This window comes from Pelodiscus sinensis, chromosome 24 (genome assembly GCF_049634645.1).
Source record: "Pelodiscus sinensis isolate JC-2024 chromosome 24, ASM4963464v1, whole genome shotgun sequence".
In the NCBI taxonomy this organism is placed as follows: domain Eukaryota; kingdom Metazoa; phylum Chordata; order Testudines; family Trionychidae; genus Pelodiscus; species Pelodiscus sinensis.
In genome coordinates this window covers 22,730,083-22,748,055 of record NC_134734.1, presented here as the reverse complement: position 1 = coordinate 22,748,055, position 17,973 = coordinate 22,730,083, and the positions used below count along the sequence as shown (strand labels likewise).

General features: G+C 71.3%; 1 protein-coding gene across 4 annotated transcripts in view; it reads left to right on the top strand.

Annotated features, from left to right (window-relative positions):
• The first annotated feature begins 179 nt into the window (after positions 1-179).
• ZBTB7B (zinc finger and BTB domain containing 7B) overlaps positions 180-17,973 on the top strand; it is a 29,736-nt gene continuing 11,942 nt past the window's right edge. Inside the window, exon 1 of one of the 4 annotated variants that reach the window (XM_075907535.1) lies at positions 180-329. In XM_075907535.1, coding sequence (XP_075763650.1) covers positions 216-329 — 114 coding nt within the window. In that variant the 5' untranslated portion in view covers positions 180-215. Of the gene's footprint in view, positions 330-4,734; positions 4,989-7,722; positions 8,273-13,538; positions 14,283-17,973 lie in introns of those variants that run through there. The other 3 variants (XM_075907536.1, XM_075907538.1, XM_075907537.1) reach the window with 3 other exon arrangements.

The following is a 17,973-nucleotide window of genomic DNA, read 5'->3' as shown; positions in this document are numbered from 1 at the left end:
ACACGCACCAGCACACGCACACACATGTGCTTGCACACTCACGCACGGGCTCTCCCCCGTGCAGCACTCTCCTGCTCGCCTTTGCACGGCCTGGCCCCACCTCGCCCCCATTGGGCCCAGCAGTGCCCTCTGCAGGCCAGACCCCGCCACGGCTGCCCACAGCGCTCGCCAAGGCCCAGCTGGTCCTTCCTGCCACGCTGCCCGGCAGGGCAGAGATGGGAGCAGAGGCGCCTGCCCTCAGCCTGGTGCTGGCCCCTGGCAGTCAGGTGCCCTCCTCTCTGCTGTGCAGCCCCGCGCCCCAGGAGGGCCCTGTCCCGAGAGGCAGGAAGGTGAGTGCCCGTCGCTGCCCCCGCCTGCCTGCTCGGGGCCGTGGGAATAGCCCAGGCTGAGTGGGGACAGGGCACCCTCCAAGCGGCTTCCCACCTAGCAGGGTGGGGCTGAGCCCTGCCACGGGCCCAGGACATGTGGGCAGGGGGCACAGCTGGGGGTGCCAGCTGGCTGAGGGTCGTTGGGGAGCAGGAGAGACAGGGTCCCCTCCCCCGTGGGACACAGCCATGCCCCCCCGTAGACCAGGGGCTAAAGATAGCGCGGCGCGGGGGGATGTGGTCTCTGCGGGCCTGCGCTGGGGGGCCGGGGGCCCTGTGGTGCGGTGGCTGGTTCCTAGAACGCGGGGGGCTGCGGGCCCAAAAGACCGAGGGGGGGGAGACTTTCCTACCAACACGCGCCGCCCCGGCCCACGGGCTCAGAGCCGCCCGGCTTCGAGAAACCCGGGGGAGGGGAAGCGAGGGAATGGGGAAGCGAGGGAGGAGGAGTGCAGCCTTGCCAGCTGCCAGCACTTCCCCTCCCGCCCGCCCGAGCCGAGGCACCGGGGGGAGGGGCACCGCGGGTGCCCGCACAGCGCCTGGGCGCAGCCGGGCCGGACGCTGCCTCCGGCCTGCCGCCCTGCAGAGGAAGCTCCCGGCCCTGTGGGCTCTGGCTGCCTAGCTAGGCTGCTGGGGGCCCCGGGGGCCGCCCTACGCAGGGGAAGGAGGCCATGGGCCCCGCCTGGGCGGGTGCAAAGAGCCGGGGGCTCCTACCCCCCAGCTGCTCCTCACAACCATTTCCCCTGCGGCGTCTATAAATAGCGGGCGACGCCGGGGCCTGCGGCGGGTTTGATTTCGGCGCTGGGCGGCCTCGGGGGGGGTGTGAGCCGAGGCACCGGGAGCCTTTCATCCCCCCCCGCCGCCCCCCGCGCTGCCTCTGAAGTGGTCGGGGAGCAGGATGGCTCGGAAGCTCCCCCCGCCGCCTGACACCCCCTGGAGCGGCAGGCCCTGCGCCTCGGCAGCCCGTCTCCGCGGGGGCACGGCCCCCTGGCGGCAGCCTGGCATTGCCCCGCGCCTGGCACCAGGGCAGCCCTCGCTGCAGGAGCTTCCCCGGGGCAGGGGCTGCCAGCCACATCCTGGCCCCCCGCCTGCCCGGGGCGCCGCTGCACGGCCCCTGAAAGCGAAAGCGGGAGGGGCCGTGGGAGGCTGGTTTCGGGCAGGTGGGTGGCTGGGCCAGGCCGGCTGCAAGTCAGCAACAAAGAGGGGATTTTCTCTGGATTTCCCCCTCCCCTGCCTCATCCGTCCCCGCGCCTCCCCGGGAGCCCCCAGGAGGGACACCAGGCTCCTGTGCTGCTCCCCGGGCCAGCTCCCTCCTCCTGCACATGGGGCTGCGCTGGGGGCGGGTGGGGCAGATGGACCCATGCTGACCTCTCTCAGGGGGCGGATGCAGAGGAGTGGCGCGGGAGGATGGGGGGCACCAGGGCCAGGCCCCATGGGGCTGTTGCCCCAGAGGACGGGTTTGCAACCTTCCCCCCTGGGGCCCCACGGGGCGCTGGGGGCTGAACCCCCTTGTTGGGCCAGCAGCCAGGCCCAGGCGGGAGGGGAGACCCGGCGCTGGAGGGACGCTGACGTCCGTGCGGGCCCTGGGACATGGGCAGGTCTGAACCAGGCCAGCCAGGGCCCCTCCTGGGAGCAGCAGCTGGGGGCGGGTGGGGTGAGCTGAGGTGAGCAGGGAGCTGGGAACATTTTGATTCTTCCCCTCCTGGGTGCTGGTTGCGGCCAAACAGGTTGTGCTTGTGACCCCACCCGAGTCACCTGCGCGGGGGGGTGGGGGGTTGCTCGGGGAGCCTGCCCCTCCTCCCTGCCCTGCCCTCCTGCCTGCTCCAAGCATGTCGGGCTTTGTATGAGTCCTGGTGCCCTGGATGTTTCCTGCCACAGGGGAGGGAGGCCGGCTCGGGGGGGGGGGGTGCCCCTCTGCCAGCAACCTCAGAGCCTGCCCTTCCCCCTGGAAAGCAGGGTCTGGGATATCACTAGGGCTCCAGAACCCCCCCAGTGCTAGGAGCTGGGGCTGCAGCACAGCTCCTATGGCCCCCAGTCCCTCTGTTCTAGCCCCTAGGCCCCACTCCCGCCCCAGAGCCAGGGACACAACCCAGGAGTCCTGGATCCCCGTCGCCCTGTTCTAACCACTAGGCAGCACGCCCCTCAAAGAGCCGGGGTCAGAACCCAGGAGCCCCGTCGCCCTGTTCTAACCACTAGGCAGCACGCCCCTCAAAGAGCCGGGGTCAGAACCCAGGAGCCCCGTCGCCCTGTTCTAACCACTAGGCAGCACGCCCCTCAAAGAGCCGGGGACAGAACCCAGGAGCCCCGTCGCCCTGTACTAACCACTAGGCAGCACACCCCTCAAAGAGCCGGGGACAGAACCCAGGAGTCCTGGCTCCCTGTCACCCTGTTCTAACCACTAGGCAGCACACCCCTCAAAGAGCCGGGGACAGAACCCAGGAGTCTTAGCTCCCAGTCTTGTGCCCTGACCTAAATCACCTTCTCTCGGCACCTCAGCCCTCTTGGCTGGGGAATTATACCCGGGTGCAGGTGAGACATTTGGACAAGCAGGGCCCAGGGCGTGGGGCTGGGAGTGAGCAAACCGGTTTTCCTGCTGGCTCACGCCCATGTGGCCCAGAGAACAGCCAGTCGGGGGGAGGGGGGCTGTGGGGAGGGAAAACGCTCCCCCCAGGTGTGGGGTGGGGTGTAGGCAGAGCACATGGAGCGAAGGGGCCATCGTGATAGATCGGAGGGGTCTATGTGGGGATGGACAGACAGATGAAGGAGAGGAAGGCTGGATGGACACAGGGACAGACGGAGGGATAGGGCGTGGAGATGTTTCCATAGAGACGTAGATGGCAGGACAGACAGTGGGATGAACAGAGGCCTATGTGTGGGAGTGGATGGACAGACAGAGGGAGGGAGGGATGATGAGATGAACGCAAAGAGGAATAACAGAGGGATGTGTAACGGGATGGACACAGGACAGATGCCTGGGGGATGTATGTGGGGATGGACACAGAGGGATAGATGGACAGGAGGACCTGTGGGGATAGACACAGGACAGATGGACATTGGGATGTGTGGGGATGGGCAGGGAGGGACAGATGGGGCAGACAGGATGGGCAGGGGTTGTGTGGGGATGGGCAGGGGTTGTGTGGGGATGGGCAGGGGTTGTGTGGGGACCGACAGGCAGAGGGAGGGGGACGGGCCAGCCAGGGCGGGTGGGGGAAACATTGTGGAGGGCTCACCAGGGACAAGCTTGGCCTTTGACTTCTGGGACACGCTGGAGGGGGGGCCGGACCCAGAGCTGGCTGCGTGGCCAGGCCTTGCTGGTGCCCAGCCCCCGGGCCATCCCCGCCCCGGCCGGTTCCAGGCCGGCCCTCCTCCAGGGGCGAGCCCAGCCAAGGGTGGGTCAAACTTTCCAGCTGCAGCCTCCCTCCCTCCCGCGGCGTGACTCAGCCCTTCCTCCCCGCCGCCCGCTCCCGGCCCGACCCTCCCTGGGCCGCCGGCCCGGCCCCCATTGACCCCTCCGTCCATAGCCCCTCCCACTTCGCCCCCCCTCGCTGCGAGCCCCCCCATCCCGTGCACGGACCCCCCCGGCCGCGCTGCGAGCCCGTGCACGGACCCCCCGGCCGCCCTGCGAGCCCCCCCATCCCGTGCACGGACCCCCCCCGGCCGCGCTGCGAGCCCCCCCATCCCGGCACGGACCGCGAGCCCCCCCCATCCCGTGCACGGACCCCCCCCCGGCCGCGCTGCGAGCCCCCCCATCCCGTGCACGGACCGCGAGCCCCCCCCATCCCGTGCACGGACCCCCCCCGGCCGCGCTGCGAGCCCCCCCATCCCGTGCACGGACCCCCCCTGGCCGCGCTGCGAGCCCCCCCATCCCGTGCACGGACCCCCCCGGCCGCGCTGCGAGCCCCCCATCCCGTGCACGGACCCCCCTGGCCGCGCTGCGAGCCCCCCCATCCCGTGCACGGACCCCCCCGGCCGCGCGGCGAGCCCCCCATCCCGTGCACGGACACCCCCCTGGCCGCGCTGCGAGCCCCCCCATCCCGTGCACGGACCCCCCCGGCCGCGCGGCGAGCCCCCCATCCCGTGCACGGACCCCCCCGGCCGCGCTGCGATCCCGGCACGGCCCCCCCGCAGGGTGCAGCGCAGCGTTAAGGCCACTTGGCCGCAGACACTGACATTCCCCCCCCCCCCCAGCTCCTCCCTCCCCCCGCCCTGAGAGGTGTGTCCTGGGGGGGGCCTGAAGGGCAGCCCCCCCCGCCAATGAGCGGCCGGGAACCCGCGCCCTGCCCAATGAGCGGGGGGGAGGGCGCTTCCTGGTAGCCGGCTGCGAAGGGCGAGGGGCGATGCCGAGCGGCTGGGGCCAGGTGGCGGGGCGGGCGGGGTGCGGGGGCCCGGGCGGCGGAGGGGAGCGCAGCGGCGGGGGCGGGGCCGGGCTGCGGAGGGGCGGGGCGGCCGCGGGGGGCCGGCCAGGTGGGGGGCGGGGCCGGCCAGGTGAGGTGGGGAGCGCGGGGGGCGGGGCGGCCAGGTGAGGTGGGGAGGGCGCAGGGGCGGGCAGAGCCGGGGGCCCCAGGCGTCCGGCCCCCAGCGGAGCGCACCGACCCCGCCTGCTGCACCTGAGCCGAGCCGAGCCCGGTGAGTGCTGCCGCGAGCTGCCCGGGGGTCCCTGGGGGGGTTTCTGGGGGGGTCCCGAGCCCCTTTAGCGCCCCCCCTCGGTGTCCCGGCGCTTGTCCCGGCTCCTTTAGCAGAGCCCCGCACCCTTCACAGCCTGGGGAGGCCTGGGGGGTGCCCCAGCCCTGTGGGGCTCAGCAGCCCTGGTGAAGCTGGTAGGGAGGTGGGGGGCGAGCGTGGCACGGCCCCGGAGGCTCAGCGCCAGGCAGACCCGCGCTGCCCGGCTGCCCTGGCCACGGCTGGCGCCCCTCGGGGCTGTTCACCGCTCCCCACGGTGCCGGGGGGGGGGGCCTCCAGCTGGGGGGAGGCTGCTCCGGGCCTGGGCTTGGGCAAGTCGCGGGGCCGGGGGGATGGAGAGGCGGAGGGCACCCGCTGGGAGTGGCGAGTCCTGGCGAATGTGGACACGTCGCCAGGCCGCTGCCTCCGGCTGGCTGGGAGCTGCGGGTGGGCAGGGTGCCAGGCGGAAGGAGAGGAGCGAGGTGGGGTGGGGTGGCCGCAGCTGGGGCGGGCGGGGGGGTCTGACTTCTGCTGGGCTAAGCTGGCAGGCGGGAACAGGGCTTTCCTGCCAGGGCTTGCTGGGTCCGGAGGGAGCAGCGGTGGAGGGGGGGCTGTTGCCAGGCCTGGGAACTGTGTGGGGGGAGAGCTACGAAAGCCGGGCGCTGGTGGGGCGGCCTGTGTGGGCGGCGGGGCTCTTCCCAGCCCAGCGCCCCCTTCCCACGGCTGGGCAGGCCCTGGATGGAGGATGCTTTGGTCCAGCCCTTTCTCTGTTTACCTCTGCCTGGCTTGCAACCCTACAGTAACAAACCTGCTGGGTGCCCAGCCCCTGCCAGCCTCCTGCTGCTGGCCTGGGACAGCAAGTGGGTGGCCCTACGGAAGAAAGCCAAGCCCCGGCCTGGGTGACACGGTCTGTGGCACTTGAACTAGGCCCTGCGGATACCTGCAGCCCTTCCCCCCGCTGGCCATCACAGTGATGTGTGGTGTTTGTGTAGGGCCTACTGTAAATGGGGGTTGTGCTGTGGCAGTGTCGCTGGCCTGGAGAGGCAGGGGGCTGTGTGGGAGGGGTAATTCTCTCATTAACCCGTCTGTCCCAGGGCATCTGGCTTTGGGCCTGGGCAGCCTCTGCTCCGGGCGCCCGCCGGAAATCCAGCGTCCCCTCGCACTCCCCGCCCGAGAGGCTCCTGGACTCTGCCCTGAGGGTGCCCAGCCCAGCCTGGCAACTCTTCCCACCCAAGCCGGCCGCCCTGGTCGCGGTGTTTACCCAGGGGTGGGGCACGTATTTACCCTCCCTGCCAGGAGCAGCTGCTGTCTCAGGGCTGGGGCTACCCTTGACCTGATGGGAGCTACCATCCCCACGCAGCTTCTGTGGGGCACGTGGCACCTGCGCTGGGCCAGAGTCCACGGGTGGTTCGTGGCTAGTGCCAGGGACTCTTGGCTCTGGAGGGTGGGGGGTGTGGAGTCTAGTGGTTAGAGTGCAGGGCAGCGGGCTGGGAGCCAGGAGTCCTGCGTCTGGGGGAGGAATGGGGTCGAGAGGTTAGCGTGAGGTGGGGGGCTGGGAGCCGGGACTTAGGTCCTGCTCCTAGCACCTGACACTGCGGCTTTGGGCACATCCCTTCCTGGCTCCGTGCCTCAGTTTACCACCCTCCCCAATAGGGAGTTGACTTCTGCTGAGAGTGATGGGGCAGGCTGCTGCACTCTGACAAGGCCTCCGGAGAAGGCCGAGGCCTGGCGATCAGCTGTCCCCGTGTGAGGCTCCCTGCTTGGCTGGCCCCCCGGAGCAAGGAGCGGTGGACAGGGGAGGGGACCTTGCAGGGCTCTCTGGGGGCATGGCAGGGGGAGAGAGGGGCTGAGCTTGGTGCAGGGCAGAGGGCAGAGCACGGCCCTGGGGGGCAGATGGGCTGAGGCTGCAGTCAGAGCTGGACTGGGCACCCTGGAGTGTGCCTAGCGCAGCTGGCTGTGGGAGGGGCAGGGGTGGGGAGGGGCTCTGGCTGGAGTGCAGGGCAGTCTGTCCGGGAGGGAGGGACGAGGGGGTCAGGTGGCAGGCAGGGCCGCTTGGCCCCAGCTGGCGTGTCCCTGGGAGCTCGGTGGCACCGGCTGCGCTGTCACACGGGCCGCGGCGCTGGCAGCCCCTGGGGGAGGGGCCTGGCGAGGACGCTGAGCAGTGGGACTCGGGGCTGTTCCCTGCCCAGTGATGTGCTGTGAGACCTTCCCCCCCCCCCCCGAATCGCCGTCCCCTGGCCGGGGGGCACCCCCCGAGTCCTGGGTGAATGGGACTGGCCGGGGGCACAGACTCTGTCCTGCCTGGGCACTGGGTACCGCTTGCCTGTGTGTCTTTCCAGCTGCTGGGCAAGGGGGTCCCTGATCCACCTGCCCTGCCCCCCTGCAGGATGCTGGCGAGGCGGGACTGGTCCCCACGCCCGGGCGGTAGAGGGGCAGTGAGGGTAATGAGGTGGGCTGAGTGCCCCGGGCGCCCCCTGAGGGGGCAGCAGGTGGGGGTCAGTGGCCCAGGTCCTGGCTGCGGCTGCAGCCGGGCCCGGCAGGCGGGGGGTGGATGATGAAACCACAGAGAAATCACGGCTGGTAGCAGGCTGGAGCCCCAGGAGCCCACGCCGCGCCTCGGGGCCTGCTGCAATAACCTTGGCGTGCGGGGGGAGGGGCCTGGGCGGGGGGGCAGCTGGGGGGCTGGAGTCCCGGGTGGGGGCGGAGCGGAGGCTGGCTCCGAAGGGCGACTCCCGGGAGCTCTCCCGTGGGGGGCAGGGTGTGCCCGCGGGGAGGCGGCAGGGACGCTGAAGTGCTGCCCAGCCCGGGGGCGGGGGGTCGCTCCCCAGGAGCCTCCATGGTCCCCTGGCAGCCTGAGGGCTGGGCCAGGCTGTGACCCAGCCAGCAGGAAGTGCGGGGGGCCCCCTGGAGCCGCTCCGTCCCCGCCCCGGCCAGCTCCCCCGAGGCGCTGACCTTCAGCCCCTGCGGAGGGGTGCAGCTGCTCGCACTGTCCCAGCCCTCCCCGCGTGCATTCTTGGCACCTCCCGGGGTGGCTGGGCGGGGGTGCCCCGTGGCCCCGGAGCGGGCGGCGTGGCTGGGCCGGTTCCCCGGCGGCGGGGGCGGGGGGCCCGGGCCGCGGGAGGGAAAATGAAAGCAGGTGATGCGGAAGGAGAAGTAGGTCAGGCGAGCTGGCCTCTCCCCGCCGGCAGGCGCAGGGCGTGTAGGCGCTGCGGCTCCCGCCGGGGCCCCATGGGCACTGCCTGGCCGGCGTGGTGAGTGTTTCTGGGCCACTGCCCGCTCGGGCGGGGTCCTGTGGCCCCGGCTCTTGCCCCGATTCCCTCCCCCTCTCCCAAGCGGGGAGGGGGGCTGTCTCTGCTCTGACCCGAGCCCCCGCGCGCAGGCCCTGGCGTGAGGAGCTGGCTGGCAGCTGCGGGGAGAGACCTCCAGGCCCGGCTGGTCTCCTGCCCCCAGGCCCCTCCGCTCCGAGAGCAGCTGGGGGGAGCAGGGGTGGGGCGGGGTGAAGGAAGGTGACTTGCTGGGCTTCCCCATTCCCAGGCGTGGGGGCCCTCTTAGAGCTGCTGGGGGGAGCCAGGGAAGGCCCCTGGGCTGGGAGCTCCTGCTGGCAAGGGGGGGCAGAGTCTGGGGACATCCCACTGCTCAGCAGCTGCCCAAGCCTTCCTGTGGCCCTACCCTTGGCCCCGGCTGGAACCCCCTTCCTCGCCCCTCCCCACCCCCGTTCCCAGGTTCTCCCGGTTCGAGCCTCTCCTAATTAGCGTCATTAACCCTGCAGGTGTGGCGGGGGAGGACTCGGGTTGATGAGTGGTGCTAGGGGGCGCTGTGCTTCAGGGAGCAGGCAGGGCTCAGCAGGGGGCGCTCTCTCCTGGCAGGCAGTGCTTCCGGACGGCGCTAGGGGGCGCTGCCCTGCAGGGAGTGGGCAGGGTTCAGAAGGGGGCGCTCTCCCCTGGCAGGCAGTGCCCCAGGATGGTGCTGGGGGCGCTGTACCACAGGGAGCGGGCAGGGCTCAGCAGGGGGCGCTCTCCCCGGCAGGCAGTGCCCCAGGATGGCGCTAGGGGGCGCTGCCTTGCAGGGAGCAGGCAGGGCTCAACAGGGGGCGCTCTCATCTGGCAGGCAGTGCCCCAGGACGGCGCTAGGGGGCGCTGCCCTGCAGGGAGTGGGCAGGGTTCAGAAGGGGGCGCTCTCTCCTGGCAGGCAGTGCCCCAGGATGGCGCTGGGGGTGCTGTCCTACAGGGAGTGGGCAGGGCTCAGCAGGGGGCGCTCTCCCCTGGCAGGCAGTGCCCCAGGATGGCGCTAGGGGGCGCTGCCCTGCAGGGAGCGGGCAGGGCTCAACAGGGGGCGCTCTCCCCTGGCAGGCAGTGCCCCAGGATGGCGCTAGGGGGCGCTGTCCTACAGGGAGCGGGCAGGGCTCAGCAGGGGGCGCTCTCCCCGGCAGGCAGTGCCCCAGGGCGGCGCTAGGGGGTGCTGTCCTACAGGGAGCGGGCAGGGCTCAGCAGGGGGCGCTCTCCCCGGCAGGCAGTGCCCCAGGGCGGCGCTAGGGGGTGCTGTCCTACAGGGAGCGGGCAGGGCTCAGCAGGGGGCTTGCTGCCCTGGCTGGCGGGGCTGGGTGCATGCTGGGGGGCAGCCCTACGGGAGAGCAGCCCCTCGTGGCGTTCGCTCCCCTGGCAGCATAGCTGCGGCATCCCGCCCCGGGGCTGTGGGGCCAGGGCAGCCTGCCCCGGCCTGGCTGCAGGAGGGTGGGGCTGTGTTCTCGTCAGTGGCCTAGTTCTGAGCTCTATTCCAGGCCGTGGGGCCGTGGGGATTAGTGGCGCGGCTCAGCGCTGGCCTGGCCGCTGGGCTCAGGTGCAGTCGGCAGCTGCCTTGGGGGCGGAAGCTGGGCTATTTTTGTTGGGGGGGGGCTGGGGGCAGCCGGGGCTCCAGGCAGCCGCTGTCCTCGCGGGGCATCTCGTCGGCTTGGCCGGGCGTCTCTGCTGGAGCGGGGCTGGGGACCCTGCTGCCCCACCCACAGGGGATTCTGAGGGTGGGTACACGGGGCGCGCCGGGGGGCTGGGGCCTGTGTCCCCAGGAGCTGCAGCGTGGAGCTGGCTGAGGCATGGCCTTGCCCCCAATGCCCCATGCAGTTGGCCCTTGGGAGGAGGCTCTGGGGGGGGGGGGGCGCTGTGGTGCCCACTCCTGGGTCGTGGCCGTTCAGCAGAGCCCCCCCCGGTCCCCCCCAGGCCAGGCTGCTCTCTGGGGGTCAGTGCTGCTGGGGGTCTGGGATCAGAGGGGCCCAGCGGATCCTGGGGTGAGGGGCAGTGGGACCCCCTGGGCTGAGATCACTGCATGGCTCCTGGGCCCCGGCGTGGGCCAGCTGGCGTTCCGCTCCCGCCTGGCTGAGAGCTGGCACTGCCAGGGCCCTGCCCTGCTGTTCCCATGCAAGGGGCTGGCCGGCCTCCAGCCAGCTCCCAGGACCGCACTTGGCGGGGGAGGGGTCCTGGGGGGGAGAGTGCAGCTTCTCTAGGCTGGCGGGGGGCAGAGCCACGGGGGAGGGGTTAACTCTGGCGTCTGGGCCCCAGGTGGAGGCAGCGGCTGAATCCGCCCCAAGTGGGGCCCTCGTGGGGCGGCAGCAGCTGCCTGGGCGCAAAGTGCCCGTCCCGCCCGCCCCCCAAGGGCAGAGCCGGAGGGGCCGCACCATGGCAGCCTCTTTGGAGTCTCAAGCCTGGCAGCGCCAGGGCTCTGTCCCAGAGGTGCCCGCTGGGGCAGGAGGGGGGGCTGGTGCCCGCTGGGGCAGGGGGGTTGAGCTGGGCTGGGGGCTCTGTTGATTGCGGGGGGGGGGCGTCCCTGGCATGCTGCCCCCAGTGCCTGGGTGAGAAGCCGCCGGTGGCTGAGCGGGTGCCCCTCCCAAGGCCTTGGGGGGTGCTCCATGGGAGGGGGGCCAGAGGGGCAGCTGCCTGGGGCTGGTCTGTTCTGGCCCTTGGGGTGGTGATGGCCTTGTCCCCTCCCCCCGCCCAGCCTGCAGCCGAAGTGCCCAGTCCTCGCCCTGGGCCCCACATGGCCCTCGGGCTAGCAGGGGTGACTGCCTAGGCCCCTTCTTGCCATGGCTGTGGGGGGCCTGAGGCTGCTGCATTGTCCCAGGCAGGGTGGGGGGCTGTGTCGGGACTCGCGCCCTGGGGTTCATCTCCCGCTGGTTTGGGGTTTTTTGCTAGTTCCTTCCTGTTTCCCCCATCGCTGCGTTACAGCAACTCCTTCCTTCCTTCCGCTGCTCCTGCCTCCCACGCGGCCCTGCCCCCCGCCAGCTGCCCCCCAGAGCCAGCGCTGGGCTGCACAGCTTGCCCTGTAGAGCCCCTTCCCTTGCAGGGGCCAGGTGAGGCGGGGGGCTCCCTCCTCCACGTTGCCCCCCAGAGTCACAGCGTGGTACAGAGCTGTCCCGCTGCCCCCTTGGCACGCTGCTCTCCTAAGCCACCCACACGGGGTCTGCGTCCTGGGGCAGGAGCCCCTCCCATGGGGCAGCCCTGGGACCCTTCTGGTGCAACTTGTGGGGACTACAAGTCCCAGCATGCAATGCTGCCCGGAGCAGCTGGCAGCTGGCTGAGGCCTGCCTCTCCTGGGGGTGGGGTGGGTCAGGCTACTTATCTGGGTGCCTTGGTGGAGCCTGATGATTTGGGAGGTGGAGGAAGGCCTGGGATGGCAGGCAAGGGAGCTGTCCTCTGGGGGAGGCAGGCGGAGGAGCTGTCCTTCGGCACGGGCAGAAGAGGGGGGGCGGAGGCCGGCACGGGCAGAAGAGGGGGGGCGGAGGCCGGCACAGGCAGAAGAGGGGGGGGCGGAGGCCGGCACAGGCAGAAGGGGGGGGGGCGGAGGCCGGCACGGGCAGAAGAGGGCGGGCGGAGGCCGGCCCGGGCAGAAGGGGGGGGGGCGGAGGCCGGCACAGGCAGAAGGGGGGGGCGGGCGGAGGCCGGCCCGGGCAGCTGTCCCAGTGGCCTTGCCCGCAGCGGGTGCCTGGCTGTTGTTCGCTGGAGCCCCTCTGGCCTGGCCAGGCTGGTGCCCGGGGCCCTGGGCGGGGCGCAGGTTGTGGTCAGGCTGGTGACACAGCGGGCGGTTGCGACACCTCTGGGGGGCGGAGGGGGGTGCCGGGCTGTGACTCACTTGCCACCAGCAGGCTCCTCCTGACTCAGGCTGGCCGGCCCCTCCCTGCCGCCTCGCCCACCTTATCTCCCGCCCTTGGCACCTGGCACACCTGGCTGGGGGGCCGGCTCCACAGAGCCCTCCCCTGCGGCATGGGGGCGAAGGGCAGCGGGCAGGGCTGGCAGCAGGCGCCTTGCTCCTTTCTTCCCGGAGCCGGAGCCAGCCGCTGCTGACCCAGACCGGCTGCGCCGCTCCTGGCTGGCACCTGCCTGCGGCGAGCCCCTGGGCTGCTCCCACGGGCCCGCTAGGCCTGGGCGGGGCTGGGGGCTGCTCTCTGGGGCGGGCGAGGCTCCTGCTCTTCTGCGCATGGGCAGCTCTCGCCTCTCCCCTGCACCGGGCCCAGAGGTGGTTGCAGCCAGGGCCAGCCCCCGTGGTGTAGGGCGCTGGGGGGGAGGGGTCTCTCCTGGCACACAGGCCCCCCACCCCTGCAGAGAGCCCAGGCCAAGGCTGTGTCTGTAGCTGCCCCTGGGCTTGCACCTGCCTGCTGGGCAAGGGGCTGGCGTGGGGTCTGGGGGTCATGTGATGTGGCGCTTGGGGCTGGGGGAGGCGGTGCGGCTGGAGGAAAGGGGGGTCAGCATGACGGGGGGGTTGGTGCAGCTGGGGAGAGTGGGGGAATCGGTGCGCTGGGGGGGCAATGCAGAGTAGCTGTGTGGTGCAAACCCCAGAGGACAATCAATGTCCCCTCTAACGTTTTGGCACCTGCGTGCGGACTGAATTTTATTCTGTGCGCCGTGGCATGGGCGGATGTGCACCACCCGTAGAAACCCCGGCTGCGGGCGCGCCGGCGGCTGGGCGGCACGTGACTCTCTCCTGGGTGCGCGCGGCGTGCAGGCAACGCGGCTTTGTGTTCGCCGTGGTCCTGGCGCTGTGTTTCTGGAGCGCTGGTAACGACCCATCCCCATGGGGGAGTCTCCTCCCCCTCCCTGGGGGGGCTGCCATCGAGTGTCCTTGGCTGCTGCTCTCCCCCCCCCATTCTGGCTGCCGGGGCCTGCTGGGCAGGAGCTGAGTGTTCCTGGGGTGTGTGGGGAACCCGGCGCCAGCCCCTCTCGCTACCCCATCCAGCCTGCCTGGGCTCCCACCCCTCTGGCCTGGCCGGTCTCTTCCTGGGGGCTCCCCTGGCTTCCCCTCTCTCACCAGTGGGGCTGGGGCAGGAGGTCCCGGGCGCTGCTCCCTTCTCGGCTCCCGGAGCCCCGTTGTCCTGCTGCCCCGCTGAGCCTGGCAGGGCTGCGGGTCTGAGGACCGGCCTAGGCAGCGCCAGAGGCAACATGCCCCCAGCACCTGCCCCATGCCCAGCCTGGGCTCCCAGGCCACCTGCTGTGCGGCTCACTCGGGGGGTCTCGCTCCCTGCTGGTTATCCACGGAGGATGCTGCCCTCCCCGAGCGCCTCCCTGCTGTGCACACGGGAGCCGGGGCCTGCAGGCCGAGGCAGGTCCTCTGGCTGCCCCCCAAGTGCAGGGGGCAGCCCGTTGGCTCCCACGGGGGGGAGGGTGGCTCCCGGGGCCGGCCGGGCGTGCCAGGGCAGGCAGGCTGAGCTGTCTGGCGGTGACGCAGCCCCGCACCCGGGCGAGCCGGCAGAGCGCAGCGGCAGAGGCTCTCTGCCGGGCCAGGCCAGGTGCCCCGGCCTGGGTTCTCCTGGGGGCTGCGCTGGCCGGGGCAGGGGCCGCGGCTGAACCATCCAGCAGCAGGGTGCCCAGTAGGGGGCAGCATTACTGGGGCGAAGGAATCCCCCTGGCCCCATAGCTGGGCGGGGGGCAGCTGTGAGCCCCTCCCCCGTGCAGATGGCCTCTGTGCCCCCTCTTCCCCCCCCCGGGCTGGTGTGTGGGTTGGGGGTTCCCCTGGCTGCGCCTCTCCGTAGCGCTCTGCGGCGCGGCCGGGTGAGCTGGGAATTTCCTGTGTCCGGGGGGGCAGGGTCCCGGGGCCGGGCCAGCCGCCGAAGGGTTAATGCCGGGTGTGTTCTGGGGAGCGGGGCTGGGAGGTGCGTGACACGGGGTGTGGGCGTCGGCTCCGTTTGAGGTGGGATGGGAGCCGCAGCGTGAGCGGGGCCAGGTTCACACGGAGCCCAGGCACCCTGCCGAGAGCCAGCGCCGGCACGGCACGCCGCCCGAGGTGAGGGCCGCGGGCGGGGGGTGCTCGGCAGGTGGAGCCGGGCGTCCGGGCGGTGCTGGCATGCCCTGGGGTGCGCTCCCCGGAGACCCGAGCCTCTGGGCTTGGGGGCTGGCTTGTGGGGAAGTGATGGTGCCCCCCGGCTCCCTTTCCATGGCAGGGGCCCCGGCGTCCCCAACAGCCTGGGAGGCCCCGAGACTGGGACTGACTTGGGGAGGCCGCAGTGGGGCTGGGAACGGGAACCAGGTGTCCCTGTTTGCGCTGAGCTCCGTGGGGTGCTGGGTTCGGGGGGGAGGGGGGAGTCTATTTCTCTGCTCGGGGCTGGATAGATATCGGCGATTCCCGCCCCCCCCCCGCTGTCCTGGGGCGACCCTCAGCGCTTGGGACCCAGCTAAAGTGGGGGAGGCATAGGCCTGGCAGAGAGGGGGTAATGAGATCACAGGCCCGGGGCAGGAGGTGAGGCCCTGTGGAAGCCGGGTGCAGGCTGGCGGGGAGGGGGGTAGTTTGCTGGCCCTGTGGAGGGTGGGGTGAGTGGGTTTGTGGACCCTTTTTGGAGGGCAATTTGCCTGCTCTGGGAGAGCCGGGGGCAGACTGGCTGGGGGGGGGGTGTAGTTTGCAGGCTGTAGGGCACCTGGGGACAGGCTGGCTGGAGGGATAGTTCGCAGGCCTTGGTGGAGCTGGGGGGCAGGCTGGCTGGGAGGGGGGGTAGTTCGCAGGCCCTGGGGGAGCTGGGGGGCAGGCTGGCTGGGGGGGGTAGTTTGCAGGCCCTGGGGGAGCTGGGGGGCAGGCTGGCTGGGGGGGGCAGTTTGCAGGCCCTGGGGGAGCTGGGGGGCAGGCTGGCTGGGAGGGGGGTAGTTTGCAGGAGCTTGGGGGCAGGCTGGCTGGGGGGGCAGTTTGCAGGCCCTGGGGGAGCTGGGGGGCAGGCTGGCTGGGAGGGGGGGTAGTTTGCAGGAGCTGGGGGGCAGGCTGGCTGGGGCGGCAGTTTGCAGTCCCTGGGGGAGCTGGGGGGCAGGCTGGCTGGGAGGGGGGGTAGTTTGCAGGAGCTGGGGGGCAGGCTGGCTGGGAAGGGATGAGTGGGGGGTTGTGGACCCTGTCGGGGGCAGTTTGTAAGCCCTAGTGGAGCTGGGCACAGGGGGCTGTGGCTGGGGGCACCGAGACGGCCAGCGTCACTCCTGGCTCCCCCAGCCTCCTGGGTGCCTCTTGCCCCTGGCGGCTGGGGCCCAGGGCCTAGTGCATGGGGTGCGGCGGCTCCAAGGGCCTTGCTGCCTGCCCCCTGCAGGCATAGGGCCGGGACTCCCCCCTCCTGCGGGGGTGGGCCCGGGGTGGAATTGGTCTGGTGTCTGGCCCAGGCAGGATGCGGCTGGGGGTGGGGGGTTGCCCTGGCTCCAGGGGCAATGGCTGGGTGTCTGCAGGGAGCGCGCCTCCCACACCCCACCCTGGCCCCTTGCAGGAGCAGCAGCAAAAGTGAGTTCTCCCAGTAACCCTGCGCCCCACCAGGAGTGCTCGTGGGGGGAGGGGCGGCCGGGGGCTGTGCTCTGTGTGTGTGTGATCCGTGGCCCCGTGGCCGTGATCTGTGGGGGGGCGGGATCCACGGAAGCTGGGTGCTTGTGCGGCTGCTCGGGAGGCTAACCAGTGCCACCCAGCTGGTGGTAGAGCGCTCGCAGCTCAGTTTGTGTTCCTACTGGTGGGGCACATTGGCACAGGCTTGGTGTGTCTGTGGCCCTGTGGCTGTGCTGGGGGGGAGTTCGTGGCCCCACGGCTGTGCTTGGTGGTGGGGATCTGTGCCAGTGGGAGGGAGGGTCTGTGGCCCTGAGATTGGTTGGGGGTATCTGTAGCCCCATGGCTGTGTTGAGGGGGTGGGGATCCGTGGGATGGAAGTGTCCATATCCCTGCGGCAGAGCTCGGGGGTGGTGGGGGATCCATGGCTCTGTGACCGTGGTGGTGGGGAGGTCCGTGGTGGTAGTGGATCTGTGGTGCTGAGGGCCAGATGGCTGTGCTCAGTGGTGGTAGTGGGGTCCATGACCCCGTCCAGTGATGGTGAGGTCCGTGGCCCCCAGGGGACTGTGGTGATGGGGATCTGTGGCCCGGTGGCTGTACTCGGTGGTGGTGGGGTCCGTGGCTCCGTGGCTGTGCTTGATGGTGGTCGGGTCCGTGACCCCCTAGGGGACTGTGGTGATGGGGATCTGTGGCCCAGTGGCTGTACTCGGTGGTGGTGGGGTCCGTGGCTCCGTGGCTGTGCTTCAGTTGCTGTACTCGCTGGTGGTCAGGTCCGTGGCCCCCTAGGGGACTGTGGTGATGGGGTCCGTGGCCCCGTGGCTGTGCTCGGTGGTGGTGGGGTCCGTGGCCCCGTGGCTGTGCTCGGTGGTGGTGGGGTCCGTGGCCCCGTGGCTGTGCTCGGTGGTGGTGGGGTCCGTGGCCCCGTGGCTGTGCTCGGTGGTGGTGGGGTCCGTGGCTCCGTGGCTGTGCTTCAGTTGCTATCGGTGATGGATGTAGTTCAACTCCGCAGTTGCTGCACAATCGGCTCCTGCCGGCAGCTTGACAGAGCGCTGCACAGAACGTGTGTGTGGGCCCCCCCCGCCATGGGGCTCTGCGCCCTCTCCCCGCTCGTGGGCCGGGTGGGTTTTGTTTTCCTCCTTGTTTGAAACCATTTCCTTTCTTGTGTGTTGGTTGTTTTTCAAAGAGCGGCGCCTGCTCCCCCCGTCCCGCCTGGGGGCCCTGCTGCCACCCCGCCCATGGGGCAGGCGTGGGGGGTGGGGGTCTCTGATCTCGGCAGCGAGAAGCTGGTTGTTCCCTCCTCCCCTTGGCTGGGGGGGGGTCTTTCCTGACAGCACTCGGGTGCCGGGCAGGGGAAGCGGAGCCCAGTGGCCAGAGCACAGGGGGGGGGGGGTCAGTGCCTGGCAGTTCCCGCTGGTTCCCCCTCGGCTGTGTCAGACAGGGCAGCCTGGCGCTGCTGCCCAGGCCGGGGGCACGGGTGCTGCTCCAGCTGGGCTTGGCAAAGCTGCGGGGCCCGCTCTGTGCTCCTCTCGGGCATCGCTGCGGCGGGACCCCGAGGGGGGGCCAGTCAACACAGCCGCGTGCTACCCACAGCAGGGTACGAGGGGTGGCCTGGAGTCCCCGATGGGAGACCCCCCCATACGCTGGGAGGGGCCCCGTGCTAACGAGGAAATTGTCGCACTGGGGGGGCATGCAGGGCTGGGGGTCGGGGAGCCGGGGCTCCAGTGCCTGACTCTGGGAGGACAGCGGGGCCTAGTGCTGAGAGCGCCGGGGGCGGGGTGCGTCAGGACTCCTGGGTTCTAGCTCGGTGCGGGGGGTGGGAAGTAGGTCCCAGTGGTTAGTGCTGTTCTCACCTCCCCCGTGAGTCACATTTCCCAGCGCGGCTGTGAAGTCCCTCGAGAGTGTCCCTCTCCCGCGGGGCCCCCGGCTCGGGTGTCACTCGAACGATTACAGGCGCCGGGTGCCGGGCTTTCTCCAGGGGCCCATCTGCTGTGGGTTAACTGGCCGTGGCCTTGGGGAGGCTGGGGCCCGAGGGGGAGCGCTCTGCTCTCTGGCCGGCTAGGCAGGGCCTCTGTGAGCCGGCACCTCGGGGTGGGGTGCTGCGGGCTCCGAGGTGTGCGTGGGGGGGGGGGGGCATTTCCTGCCTGGTGCCGAGAGGCGGCTGGCTCTGGGGTGGGGGGCCGGGCTGGTTCCCTGGGAG